Source organism: Sinocyclocheilus rhinocerous, unplaced genomic scaffold (genome assembly GCF_001515625.1).
Source record: "Sinocyclocheilus rhinocerous isolate Xijiao unplaced genomic scaffold, SAMN03320098_v1.1 scaffold564, whole genome shotgun sequence".
Lineage (NCBI taxonomy): Eukaryota > Metazoa > Chordata > Actinopteri > Cypriniformes > Cyprinidae > Sinocyclocheilus > Sinocyclocheilus rhinocerous.
The window spans coordinates 2,433,437-2,448,064 of NW_015645070.1; the positions used below are offsets into that span (position 1 = coordinate 2,433,437).

The 14,628-nt window shown below is 37.0% G+C and overlaps 1 protein-coding gene across 1 annotated transcript in view; it reads right to left on the reverse strand.

Annotated features, from left to right (window-relative positions):
- The window catches only part of LOC107705448 (ninein-like), a 22,485-nt gene extending 10,149 nt beyond the window's left edge, over positions 1-12,336 (reverse strand). Inside the window, 16 exon segments of the mRNA XM_016508752.1 lie at positions 435-1,513; positions 1,835-1,926; positions 2,036-2,162; positions 2,259-2,348; positions 2,769-2,879; positions 3,043-3,217; positions 5,834-5,974; positions 7,171-7,307; positions 7,399-7,557; positions 7,644-7,787; positions 7,878-8,050; positions 8,120-8,165; positions 9,626-9,801; positions 11,615-11,702; positions 11,970-12,161; positions 12,243-12,336. Of these exon segments, the coding sequence (XP_016364238.1) occupies positions 435-1,513; positions 1,835-1,926; positions 2,036-2,162; positions 2,259-2,348; positions 2,769-2,879; positions 3,043-3,217; positions 5,834-5,974; positions 7,171-7,307; positions 7,399-7,557; positions 7,644-7,787; positions 7,878-8,050; positions 8,120-8,165; positions 9,626-9,801; positions 11,615-11,702; positions 11,970-12,161; positions 12,243-12,293 (2,981 nt within the window). The 5' untranslated portion in view covers positions 12,294-12,336.
- Positions 12,337-14,628: the final 2,292 nt, after the last annotated feature.

The window sequence follows — 14,628 nt, forward strand, 5'->3', positions numbered from 1 at the left end:
TGGATTACAATCCGCCATCAAAATGATACATTTAATTATTCCAGCTGCTGTGAGAAAAGGCTATAAACGACCAGCCACCTGCAGGATCCACACATGCGATAGTCTAGTAGCCGGGACAACTTCTTTATGTTTACAGATGTGACGTAATGACGCAGTGCCATGCTCGAATTTCCCGCGAAAACCTACCCTTACCACTCAAATTAGAAAACATTATTATAAGATAACCGTTGAGAATCGGGCTAAAGTAAGGCGATAGTTTTGAACACTGGCTGGTTGTGTACTTGCTCAAATATTGATTTTGGATCATTTTTAACCAAAAAAGTTATGGACTGCAGCTTTATGTACTTGCTCAAATATTGATTTCGGATCATTTTTAACCAAAAAAGTTATGGACTGCAGCTTTAAAATTAGTAATTTTAACTAGTGTGTCTTACCTCTGTTCTGCAATATCTGAGCGTAGTTTCTCCAAAAGGCTGCTGAGTCTTTCTCTCTCCTCGCTGTGTTTGGCACTCAGCTCCTGCATGGCCTCCCTGTGCGCCTCCACCATCCGGCTCTGCTCTTCATTCAGTACCTGCTGCCACCTCCTCTCCTGCTCCTCTCTCTCTCCTTGCAGTCTCTCTCTCTCCTGCTCCAAACAGGCCTGAAGTGCCTCCTCATGCTGTTTCTCCAGCTGAGCCCTCTCTCTCCCCCAATGCTCCATTATAATGCTCTCTGTCTCCTCCTGCTGTGAGCGGAGGTGTTCCCTCTCCTCCTGCAAACGCTGTAGGAGCAGAGTGTGATGTTTGTTCTCTAACGAAGCCCGCTCCTCATCCCACTGTTGCCTGAGCCTCCTCTCCCTCTCCAGCCTCTCCTCCAGCACAGCCTGCAGTGTCTCCTTACTGATCTCCTCTAGTTCCTGCCTCTCCTGCTCCCATTCCTCCTTGAGCCTCCGCTCTCTCTCCTCCAGCACAGCTTGCAATGCCTCCTTACTGTTCTCCTCTAAATCCTGCCTCTCCCACTCCCACTCCTCCCTGAGCCTCTTTTCCAGCTCAACACACTCCTGTTCTGTTCTATGCTGCATCTCCTCAAGCTGAGCACTTAGCACCTCCTCATAGCTATTTTGCTCTTCTTTCCACTGCTCCTTAAGCCTCTTCTCCTCCTTTTCCTTCTCCTCTTGCAGTCTCTCTCTCTGCTCCTGCAGATTGGCCTCCAGCACCTCCTGGTGCTTGGATTTCATCAGACTCATCTCCTCAGCATGCACTCTGATCTGCTCCTCATAGGCAGTCTGTTTTTCCTCCAGAATTTGCACATTTGCTTCCAGCTGTTCTGCACGGCTTCTGGTGTCCTGTGCCTCCTGCGTGAGAGAGTGAAGCTCCTGCTGGTGGAGAATTTTGAGGGCAGAAATTTCCTGCTCCAATCTGTTCGCTCTCTCTAGTTCTCTTGCCAGCTCCTCCCTCAAAACCTGCACCTCCTGTTGGTGCTGCAGGGAGAGATGACTCCTCTCTTCCTCTGCACTGCGTTTTTCTTCATAAACCTACAGAGGGCATCAGAGAGCAACAGGAAGAGTCAACTTTTATTCTTTAAACAATAAGGATAGTTTGGCATTTACTTTTATCTTAAAGTTACAGTTCATATAAAAATGAAAATTCCTAAAGGTACAGTTCATTATCTTAAAAGTACAAATTTAACCTAAATTTTTAAAGGTCCAGTTCACCTAAAATTGTATTTAAAAAATGTACAATTCAAACTGATCTGAATGCAAATATGCTTTGGTTTCATACAATTCACAAATACAGCAACTATACATTTTTTCCATATTTTTCATAGTTTTAGTATGTACACGCGTGCGTCTCACCATTGCCCTGATGTTTTCTATCTCTCGCTGGTGCTGCTCCAGTAACATCTCAGTCTCTAGACTCATGTTTAATGGCTGCTGCTCCTGAGAACCTACAAATGCACACACACAAGAGCACAGCTGAGTGACAGAAGATGGACTCCAACTGCAAGCATTTAGTGTTATCTATGAGTATTGAGTATGAGCAGACAAGTATGTTACCTGGGTCTGGACTCTTGCCGGCCAGTTCATCAGACAAACTCAGTCCGGGACATGTTGAGGGTGTGTGGCCTGAAGTCTGATATTCCTCCAGCTGAGCTTCCAGCTCATCTATACGATCCTGCAACTCCTACAATACACATACAGATATAGATATGAATTTGAGTGACACAGTATAATAGAATGAAACGAAAGCAAAGTAAACAGAAACAGAGAGGTTACAGACCCTGCACTGCTCCTCGTAGTTCCTGCGCAGCTGTCTTAGATGCTCCTCCTGCTGATAAAACTCTGCGCTGTCTGGATCCAAATCACCAAACTACACACAAAAGCATTTTCCTATTGATCATGATTTACTAGACGAGGATTTTCAAAGATATATGTATTCACAATTTCTACAAAAAAACAAAAAAAAAAGTGTTTGGCATAACTAGAACAATGTTTATTCATAAAAATATATAAAATGGCTACAGAGTTATATGTTTTAATCAATTTACATGACTTTTCCTAGTCTTGAAAACACTTTTAAAAATAGGCTACCTTATATACTCAGATTTATCAAGATAGTATGAAACCTGATGTAAATAATTTGAAAGATGTGTCTGTAATGTTAACAGGCTTGAGTAAGTGATGTCAGGAAAGACAGGTGTGTCTGAGATGATGTTACTATTGACATCATACTATTGTATGTTTCTCCTCATGTCAGTACGGATGTCTGTGTCTGTGCTAATTCCAGTACCTTCTCTTTCAAAACACCGTCCAGGTTTTTTTGCACTTTGTTCAGCTGGTTTTCAGCCTCCACGAGTTTCTCTGTGGTCTCAATAAGCTCAGACTCCAGACGACCATTTTCCTACACAACAAAGTTATTGAAGACAAAAATATACAAAACATTTTGCAATTCAAATCAAATTAAGATGACAGGCTGACAGGAATGTGACGTAAGCATGTAGCAGGCAATTCACGGTGCTAAAACAAAACAAAACAAAACAAATTCAATCCAAAATGCTGATTACTTTAATGGTGAGAGATAGATGTTCTCGTAGGAAGGTTTCATCTTCTCTCATCTTGCCAATTTCCTGTTCAAGCTCTTCTCGATGCTGATTGGCCTGCTGCTGCACAAGCTCCACCTCTTTACTAAGCTCTGCTCTCAGAGCCGTCATACTCTCTTTATATTCCTGCTCCAACTTCCTGTTTAAATTGCATGCATGGACATAAAGACACATGCACATGACATATGAATACACATGCTCACACCCACATGCATAGACCATCAATGTCCACAGAACAAGCCTTCTGTGTTTATGCAGCAATTTCTGCAGGTAGGCAAGGCAAGGCAAGTTTATTTATATAGCACATTTCATACACAATGGTAATTCAAAGTGCTTTACATAAAAGAAAGTAAAATAATCATTAAAAAAATCACAACATTAAAACAAGGAATTTAAAAGCTTTTAAAATGATTTAAAAATGGATTTAAAATGAACTTAAAACAGTTAAAAATAGAAAATGATTATGCATAAAATAGTGCAATCAGTTCGGACGTAGCACAGTGCTCATTCAATAAATGCACAGCTAAACAGATAAGTTTTGAGTCTAGATTTAAATGTGGCTAATGTTTTAGCACATCTGAAAGCTGATTCCAACTGCAGGCGGCACAATAGCTAAAAGCGGACTCCCCTTGTTTTGTGTGAACCCTTAGTATTTCTAACTGACTCGATCCTAATGATCGGAGTAGTCTGTTAGGTTTATATTCAGTGAGCATATCTGCAATGTATTTAGGTCCTAGGCCATTGAGTGATTTATAAACGAGTAAAAGTACTTTAAAATCAATCCTAAATATAACTGGAAGCCAGTGTAAGGACCTGAGGACTGGTGTGAAATGCTCAGATTTTCTGGTTCTAGTCAGAATCCTGGCAGCAGCGTTCTGGATGAACTGCAGCGGTCTAATGGTCTTCTTGGGAAGGCCGGTGAGGAGACCATTACAATAATCCACCCTGCTTGTGATAAATGCATTAACAAGTTTCTCCAATCTTGACTGGAAACTATAAACATGTAATTCTTACAATGTTTTTGAGATAATAATATGCTGATTTAGTTACTGCTTTGACATGACTACTGAAACTAAGGTCTGTCTCCAGAATCACACCAAGATTCTTGACTTGATTTTTAGTTGTTTGACACCTAGAGTCAGGGTATGCATTCACCTTGAGAACTTCATCTGTGTTTCCAAATGCAATGACAACTGAACGATGAGCTTTGTAAAAATCGACCTTAAACCGCATAAACACATTGCATTACACCAAGTACACAACATAATGTTCTTTTTAGCAACGTCATATGACCCATTTAAAAACTACCTTTTCAATAATCTTGCCTATAAAAAGGAATATTTGGTGGAAGTATGGTGTTATCAAGATTGCTCTTTTTCAGAAGGGGCTTAACAACTGCAGTTTTCAGGGAGTTTGGAAAAGTCCCAGAAAAAGTGAGGTGTTCACCACTTCTAAGAGATCTGCTTCTAAACAGTTAAGCACACTTTTGTAAAAATATGTGGTAAGTGTGCCAAGATAGCAGGTTGACGATTTAAGGTGTTGTACTATTTCTTCCAAAATGTTGCTATCAATGGCTTCAAAACCAGACATAGTAACTAACTTATTTTTGAAATTCCGGTTGAATCTGTTTGACCTCTGCATAACTTGAGGAAATGCTAATCACCTTTCTGATATTTTTGACCTTCTCAGAAAAGAAGGAAGCAAACTCATTGCATTTGCTGTCGGAGAGCATTTCACTAGGACTCTGACTTGGGGGGTTTGTTAGTCTCTCAACAGTAGCAAAAAGAGAGCGAGTGTTGTTTATGTTACTGTTTATAAGGTTTGAGAAAAAGGTCTGTCTAGCTGTGGCTAGTTCCACATTGAAAGCATGAAGGCTGCATTTTTAGATGCTATAGTGAATTTCAAGTTTAGTCTTCGGGCCACATCCGCTCAGCTTTTTTGCATTTTCTTTTTATACTCTGTACTGCTGTTGATTTTCTCCACAGTGATTTCTGTCTGCCAGTCTTCTTACTGACTTTCACAGGAGCAATATCATCAATAACAATCTTAACTTTTGAGTTAAAGGAATCATGGAGATCAACAGAGTCTGCAGAAATGCTTGGTGTTAAAGCTATATCCTTCATAAATAGCACACTAGTGTGTGTCCTCGAATGTGTGTGGGTCCATGCACATGCTGAATCAGGTCAAAAGTGTTTAAAACAGTTATAATTTCTTTTGTAGTTTTTGAATGATTTCTGCATTATCTATGTGAATATTAAAATCCCCTGCAATAGCAAAACAGTCAAACTCTGAGGAAATCATTGATAACAGTTCTGTATTTTGGAGGCCTGTAAATAGTGATAAACAGAATGTGTGGAGCACCTTTCATCACAATCCCTAGATATTCAAAAGACAAGTACTGACCAAATGACACTTGCTTGCATTGATAGACATCTTTAAATAGAGCAGCTACACCTCCATCTCTCCTAACAGTCCTGCAGACACTCATGAAAGTAAAGTTAGGAGGGGCTGTTTCATTGAGGACTGTTGCACTGCAGCTGTCTTCTAGCCATGTTTCGTTTAGAAACATAAAATCCAGGTTGTTTGTGGTAAACACAGATACAATCGTGGAAAACATCACAGATGACAGGCAGAGCAGTAATTGGTTTGGAGAATTTTAAATCTATAAGAGCTTTCTGCTTTCTAGAGTATAAAGTAATTTGGGTTCATTTATGAACAAAGGAAAAGCTGCAGCTGATTGAAGGTGAAAGGTTACCGGAGGTTGAGTTCGTTATTGCGCTCAATGGCAGCATGGTGGTCATCGACTTCAGACGCCAGCTGAGATTTCAGTTTCTCTGCTTTGTCCAGATCAAAGCGAATTCTCTCCTTCTCACGCCTTTCCAGGTCAACACACTCACTGTCACACAAAGAATTGACATAAGAAGCAAACTGGAGCTCTGATGGTTCTAAAATGATCTTGAGTGAATAAGTGTGTAAAAACAATCTGGAGTGAGTCTGAATAATGAGCATAAGTGTGTAAAAACAATCTGGAGTGAGTCTGAATAATGACCTGGATTAAAGAAGAATAACAAGATGTGATTTAGAGTAAGAGAAAAACAATAGGTTTTAGTCACAATAGCAAGCTGAGGCGAGTCAAATAATGAAACGAAGTGATCTTGAATGAGTGCCCATATTAAATTAGAATCATCTGCAGAAGTATAATAATAATATGGTACAGAGTAGATTAAGAATGTGCATAATATAATGTATAATAAATAATTGTTCAGTGGGGTTGGGGAGCTCTGTTGGAGCAAGAAAATGTATTATTTATTTTTTCATCCTTTTTCTTTTTAAAATGGTCATATTATGTAAAATATTAATAAAAAGACTTTTAAAAAGAAAAAGAGCTGAAGGGATCTGAAGTGAGTCCGAATAGTGATGTGTAACAGAAGTTCTCAACCTTTTTAATTCCAAAGCTCCCCGTATTATTACATACAAACAATAGTCGCAAAGCAGCTTGACATAGCTTTGGTAATTCATATATAGAATTAATTTTTTTCTAGCTATTTAATATTTTATTCATTTATAAGACACTCTCAGTATATATATTTTATATGTAGAAATAACACTTAACATTCTCTTATCCAGGTTTTCCTGTGGGAATCCTGATTCTTAAAAATGTGTTGAGGTAACAAATTAAAATACAGAATATAATGTCAGTTTACATCTTGTTTTTTAGCTGTATTAACTTATTTAAAAACATATCTTGTCTTATTTTAAGTCATTTTATGCTTTCTTGTGTACTGTGGTAAGGCCCCCTAGTGGGTCCCGGCCCCTTGGTTGAGGACCACTAGAATGAGATGGAGTGTGTGAATAGCAAACTGAAGTGATCTAGTGTGATGCAGAGTGAACAGCTGAAATTCTCTAGGGTGAGTTAGAATAATGAACTGGAATTATAAGCTGGATTTAATGAATTATTTTGATGATCACAAAAATTAATTAATAATATGAATCATGCATTAGTACGCTGGAGCAGTTCTACTTCTAAATCTAGACCAAGCTTGAGTGAGCTATGAGAGTTGAAATGCACAGAGTTCAAATACATGGACTCACAGCAGATGTCTGATCTCTGCCTTAAAGCTCACTAGCGCCGCCTGGTGGATTGAGTTCTTAGTGCTCAGCAGCTCATTCTCCAGAGCAAGGGTCAGCTCAGACAGATTCACTTTACCTTCCAGATTAAAATCCAGAGCCTACAGACAGACACACACATATATAAAAGCTTATTACAAATATCCCAGTTGAAATGCAGAGTTGTGTAGACACTCAGTCTATGTGTGTTACCTGTAAGATCTCTGAGCTATTGTCCACTCCCTCTTCTATCCACCTGTAAAGGAGAGTTTCCACAGAAGCGTGTCCCGATCCATCATCCAAATCTGAAAACACCTGCAGACCGATTGTACTGCTCAAAGCACATGAGATCCTTCGACCCGACTCATCAAACTTGGAAGAAAGAGAAAGATGGAAAAAAAGAGGTTTAACACTTATATTTAGGCATGTTTTGCACACAGCCTATTATTGTGTACTACCTGAGTGGAATGGAGTCTCTTTAATTGTCTGTAGGGTGTAGATGCTGATGGTGTGGGTGGTTTGCTGGGGTTTATTACGCATGAGATGAACTCCTGCACATCTATTGCACTTTCATCACCACACTGCAACAGATCCTCACCCACCTGGGAACATTCAAACCCACACAGGAACTATGTGTTAACATGATTTACTTAACCACTAAATGGATCTCAGGTTGTGATCGTGGAAAATACCTCAATGCCTATGTGCTGGCAGAGTGTGTGTAGCTGTTGCAGTGTGGCCGTGCCGTTTATGGGTAGAGAGAGCTGATGGCAAGCGTTATGCAAACGCTCCTCCATGTCACAGAGTGGCAATGCATTGCCACGTGGTGTGCTGGGTTCATCTGGGTTCCAGAGGTGCAGCTGACCTGCACACAATCCAGTGTAAATGTCTTGCATAAGGGAAGATTTTTTTTAAAAAGAGTATTTAAACTCACCTTCTGCTTCAAACTCTTCAGAAATGCTTATGTCAGCATTCCAGCGCTGTAAAAAAATAAAATGCACAGATGAAAAACACTGATAATCACACCCCCAGTAGGAGCAGTACTGAGCAACAATAAAAAAAGCAGATGATCTCAAATAAAGAGGTAAACTTAAGCTCTATTATATCGATATAAGCTGAGAACAATTTTAACAAGAGATGTTAATGATTAAATTGTGGATTGAACGATTGTTTATCATTAATAATGTAATCGTTTAGGATTACTAACTGTCAATTAATTAACATCAAAACATGCCTGTATTTTATAATCCACTCAAGGTTTAATACATATTGACTATGGTTCAAAAATTTGGGGTAAGATTTTTTATTTATTTTTAAAGAAATTAATGCTTTTTCATAAAGGATGCATTAAATTGATGAAAAGTGACACTAACAACATTCAAAAAATTGCTATTTTTAAATAAATGCTGAACGTTGTATAAAAAAAAAAAAATGTAGCACACTTTCCAGAAAAATATTAAGCAGCATAACTGTTTTCAATATTAATAACCATGAGAAATGTTTATTGATTTTGTATCAGCATATTAGAATGATTTATGAAGGATCATGTTACTAAATTGCTGAAAATTCAGCTTTGCCAAATTACATTTAAAATATCTTAAAACAGAAAAGTCTTTATTTTAAAATGAACATTTCATAGAATTACTGTTTTTACTGTACTTTTGGTCAAATAAATGCAGCCTTGGTAAGCATAAACGACTCAAACATAAAAAAAAAAAATTCAGAGTTAAATATATAATAATAATAACAATAATAATAAATGCTAACCAAATTAAAAATGAAAAGTAAAAAAAATATTTATTAAAATACTAATTATGCAAAACTAGCCACAGGTTGTGAAACTAAAAAGCCACTTAATCAACTACTTCCCTATTGTTTGGTCAAGATCATTGTGTGTGTGTTCAAATATGGACAGAGTGAATTTCTGGGGGTGCAGGGAGCAGATGGAGAATACGTGCCATGGAATTCAGGGGGTGGGGAAGGGTCATCTACAACATCTGCTGTTGTAGAACCGGAGGACTGTTCACACACCAGACTATCAGAGAGAGCTCTGCGCAGCAGTGTGTATTAATGTGCACCTGCTGGAAAGCGTGGCTAGAGTCACACACAAAAGCTCACAAACACAAGCCAGCATGAATTCGATAAAATTCTTTTCAACGTGAGACGTCATTGCTTGATATTTTGCTTTAAACTGGGGGGTCTCTTCTAGAGTCCTCATTAATTGCTGTCAGAGCAGAGGGCAAAGACACACACACACCCACCCACACCCAGACTGTATGTTTTGGAGCTAGTTCCAGCTGAATAATTTGGATTGTTTCTGAAGGAAAATCGCAACTTTAACCTTCAGCTTTATCTGTGTATTCAGATATGGATGATTCCAAACGAGAAGAATGTGGCTTAACCTTTACGCTTCATTGTTATTCATGTGAGCGTTTGTTACCTCACGTTTCCTGGGTACAGTCCTGTCATCGCTCTCTTGAGCATCTTCATCCTTCTCCTCCTCCTCATCTTCAGCCTGTGTGTGTGAATCAGTGTGCGTGTGAATGAACTCCGGAGCAGAGCGGCGGCCATAGCGCTTACTGCCCTTTACGAAGCGTGGCTGGACTTCTGGGGAATCTAGGGGAGAGATAAATAACTCTTACAACATTTATACAAAAATAAATGCATTCCTCCACAGTAACATCTAACGAGCTCAACACTTTCAAAATACTTGTTACTCTTTCACAAATTTTGCTCAAGGGATGTCTAATGACCAAATATCTGTTAATAAAATAACTTCTTAAATAATTGAAGACAGAAAATATCCTGAAACAAACAAACAAACAAAAAAACTACCGTTCAAAAGTTTGGGGGCGGTAGGATTTTTTTTAAACGTTTTTTTGCTCACCAAGGCTGCATTTCTTTGGTCAAAAATACCATAAAACAGTAATACTGTGAAATATTACAAATATTTTAAAATGTAATTTTTTTTCCTGTGATTGCAAACTCCAGTCTTCAGTGAGACATGATACTACAGAAACCATTCTAATATCCTGATTTAGTGCTAAAGAAATATTTCTTCTTATTATCAATGTTTAAAACAGTTTTGCTGTTTAATATATTTGTGAAAACCATAGTACCTTTTTCAGGATACGCTGACAAATTCAAAAGAACAGCATTTGCTTGAAATAGAAATCTTTTGTATCATTATGAATATATTTACTGTCACGTTTTATCAATTTAATGCATCCTTGCTGGTTTAAAGTATATATTTTTTAATCTTACCGACATCAAACGTTTGAAGAGTAGTGTTTATGGGCAGCATAGAGTTTAGACAAACTATACCATAAAGTCTGCAGATTTCATTACCAGATCATTCATGATATATTAGCAACAGTGGCATATTTTGATAAGAGCGCAGGACGTTTTTAGAAACTAAATCTGTGAACCGTTTGTTTATCGTTCACCTTAGAAACCTGTGATTGAAATTCAATTGGGAGCATGAATGAACGATGAATGGCAAGTTTTGTTTGAGGACCAGGGTAACACATACACTGTGTGTATAAATGCTGTCTACCAAGTGTTAAGCAGAAATGATTCATGAAGAAATAATGTTTGCTAAGGCAAGCATCACTATTTCTATTGCTTATAATTAGGCAAACACTTGTAGCAACCGCATAGCAATGCTCTGGCTACTATCATTAACTGTGAGATGTCATAATTAGAGAAGAGCTTGTTTTAAGATAGAATAGACTTCATTTACACTCTCACTGTTCTCAGAATAATCCTCCTTAATCCAGATTTAACCTTACATTCATCCCTCAACTCAGGCTGTCTGGTTTTTAATACATTCTCGATTACATCATGATTTCTAATGATCATGATCACAACCTGCATTAAAAACTGTGTGTCCAATGTCAATTATAGTAAAAAAAAAAAATTATACACATATATATATATATATATATATATATATATATATATATATATATCAGTCATACATTAGTCATAAGTCAAGCAGACCAAATATAAACAGCTGTAAACGCATAAAGAAACTATATTAGACCTAAATTGATATATAAAATTAATAAATAGATATTTATTCCTACAAGTTTTGGTGACTTTTATGTGACATCACAGCATGTATAAATATTAATTGTTTTAAAACGGTCCTTCAATGGTAATATCAATATCTAGACAGCAGTGTATCCAAAGACGATTATATTTTTAGAACAGAAATTTCTATACAATTTAATGAGACATTCATCAAACTGAGGATTTAAACTGCTCTTTTTACACAATATTGGTTCCAGCAAGCAAGGTTACTTGATGCCAATAATCTAAAATGATCAATTAAGTTTAATGATCAATGACATAATGATGTCCGTTCATTATATGGTTTAAATCTACAACCTTTTCGCTACCAGTCTTGATGTTATGAGGTTGTTACCTGGTCGTTCAAGACATTCTTCTGGATCATTTGTGTTTGTGCTTGATAACACAAGGATCAGCGCATCCTTAAACTGTTCAAAATCAACCTGAAAAATCAAAACAGTAGCAATGAATCACTCCTCTTTTCATCAGTGTCTATCAAGACTATACAGTTTCTAGTTATAGATGCTCGAAAAGGTTGTTTGGTTTGGGTTTTGAACAAAACACAAAGTTTCTGAAATGTAATCCACAATAACAGTATTTAATGCCTCAGCATGAAAATTAACACACACAAATACACAAAAAAGACATTAAAATAAAATGACTAAAATAAAAATAGAAAATGTCACAAAGAAATATATGTGGTCTCTCACCCGTGCATGGATCTGGTCCTCCAGCAGTGTGTGTAAGAGTGTGTTCAGTGTGTTCTCCTCCAGCTGAAGGGCCCGGCAGAGATCGGTCAGTTCTTCCGGACTCAGAGAGCCCAAACCACTGCCATCAAAACTCTCAAACACCTCTTTCAATCGTTCCTCATACTGGTCCCTCGCTCCATCCATCAGCCTTTCCTACAGAGACACAGACAGAGTTACACATCCCGTCCACTGGCTTTTAGCTTACTAAGGCAGATAGTTCACTTTCACACTCACAATAACTCCAACATATTCCTGTTCAAAACACAAGGATGCAGAAAGAGCCATCAATAACCAGAGTGAGTGACAAAAAAAACAGACAAGAGCAACAACGAGCTCGAGCGCAAATGCTTGACACACTCACACCGGTTACTTTTACCAAGGAGGCTGTATTGGCTGTCAGCCATTAAAGGACTACAGCTTTCATAACAGCGGAACAACGTTCCCACAGTTGACTAATGGATTTCCGTGACTTTTTCAGTTGGATAAGGAGCATATAGAAATATTTTACATCTCTGGGCATATTTCCATTATGTGAGGTACCAGTTTTTTAAATAATAAGTGTACAGTATTAGGTTTATTAGGGATGCACAACATATCTGTACAGTACAAGCTATAGGCCAATATTACAGATTTTTTAAACGTATCAGTGTTTAATTATGCATGCACATTTTTATATTTAGATTATTAGATATTTATTATATACCATTTTAAAAGATAATTTTATAATAAATAAATACAAATTATATGAATTAACTTTTATACTTGTACAACATTTGTTGTCATCTAACAAACATTACCAACTGATTTTTAAAAGACACTAGTAATTTAACACTGTTAAAATTATCTTTAACAAATCTCAAAATTTTTACTTTTGTTCATACTAAACATTATAATGTTGATGCCAAAATTTACTTGCAGCATAAAAAAAAGATTTTACTTTTTAGTATTTTTGTGCAATTTATTTAGGTAATTTTAATAAACTTTCATTTATCAATTGTCAATTATCAGCCATAACTTAATAAAATAATTATCAGTTTATTAGGGACATTCCTAATACTTGTTAATGTACAAACATCTCCAATAAAACTGTCCCTTGGACATACATTGTTATGCTTGTTTTACTCAAGGCAAACACCACCAACAATATCTAATCAAAGACATATTTTATGACTCAGTTTCCGTGACTTTTAAGACTTTAATCAATCCTTGAGCTTGGGATTTGTGCTCATGGTAATTAAGAGCATATAAGATTCATGATGGAACAAAGCTTGAGCCACAAAAATGGAGAGACCTACAGCACTATTTCTGACACACACAATCCCTCCGCTCAGGAAGAGAAGAGATCTGTGGGCTAAATGCAGAGCACAGATGAGAGAGGCCAACGTCAGTACACACAAGTTATAACATCTGAGATGAACACAATCAAACACACTCGGCTGCAGGTGTCTTTTGTCCCAAGGAGCACTGACCCCTCTGAAAGCCTTACAAGCATATAAGCGTGTGTATTCATTTATTATTCTTCAGTGGATGGTGCACACACACACACACACACACAAAAGGGGAGGGGTTTGGTGTCCATCTGCTCCTTGTCAATGACATCATCACCGGCCCTTACAAGGACGTCTGAGAGTGGCCAGGTGTCTCTCTATTCAGGAAGAACCGATTCAGAGTCACTCAGATATTTGGATGAGGTAATATGTGAAATTGATTTTGGGGGACTTTTTTTTTTTCTTTTCCGAACCATAAAAAAAATGTACAGGGTCATCCATATATGCCTTAATGCCTAATACTTTTAAATCGCATCAATAATCAGACCAATTTTAAAATACAAAAGTAGCTATAAACGGGTAACCAAACCTTTTAACCAATATATTTCTTTGACTTTTCCACTCATTTGTGATAACTGGATAATCATTTTTATTTTTTATATTTTTGTATTAATTACATTTTTTATTCATAATTAATTTTATATTTTATTATTGAGATTGGCTCTTTTTGTTTACAAAGAAATATTTTTGAACTGAGCATAACTGGAATAAATTAAACAGACATCTTTGTATTTGACTAATTAATTAAAGAGCCTAACCTTATTACTGTATTCATTTCATATGCCACCTGCATCACTGTAAATTGTGATATTTCCACATTTGGAAATCACAATTTTAACATTATATATCCAGGTTTTCTATGACCATGGGAACCATTCACCATGTAAATAATACACAAGTAAGCACAATACAACAAATGTATTGCCAGAATATTTTTATATTTATATTTTCCAAAATAATTTTACTACATAATATCAAATTATATATGTCAAAGTCTGCATTGTTGGCCATGATCGAGCAGCACCTATTGAGGCTCTGTTATAGTATCTTATGGCAACAGCTCCCATATAGGGCTAGAATAGAATAAGAAAAATCGGAGAAATCTCTTTGTAATAATTCACTTACAATAAACTGAAAAATTATCATCATTTCAGCAATCCAATAAAAACTAATCAGCAATCGTAGAGATTTCAGCATCACACAAGCAGGGAGACACAGACACAAAGGAAGACAATGACAGACACACACAGCAGACTGATCAACAGAGTCATTTAAATGAACAGATGGTTGGA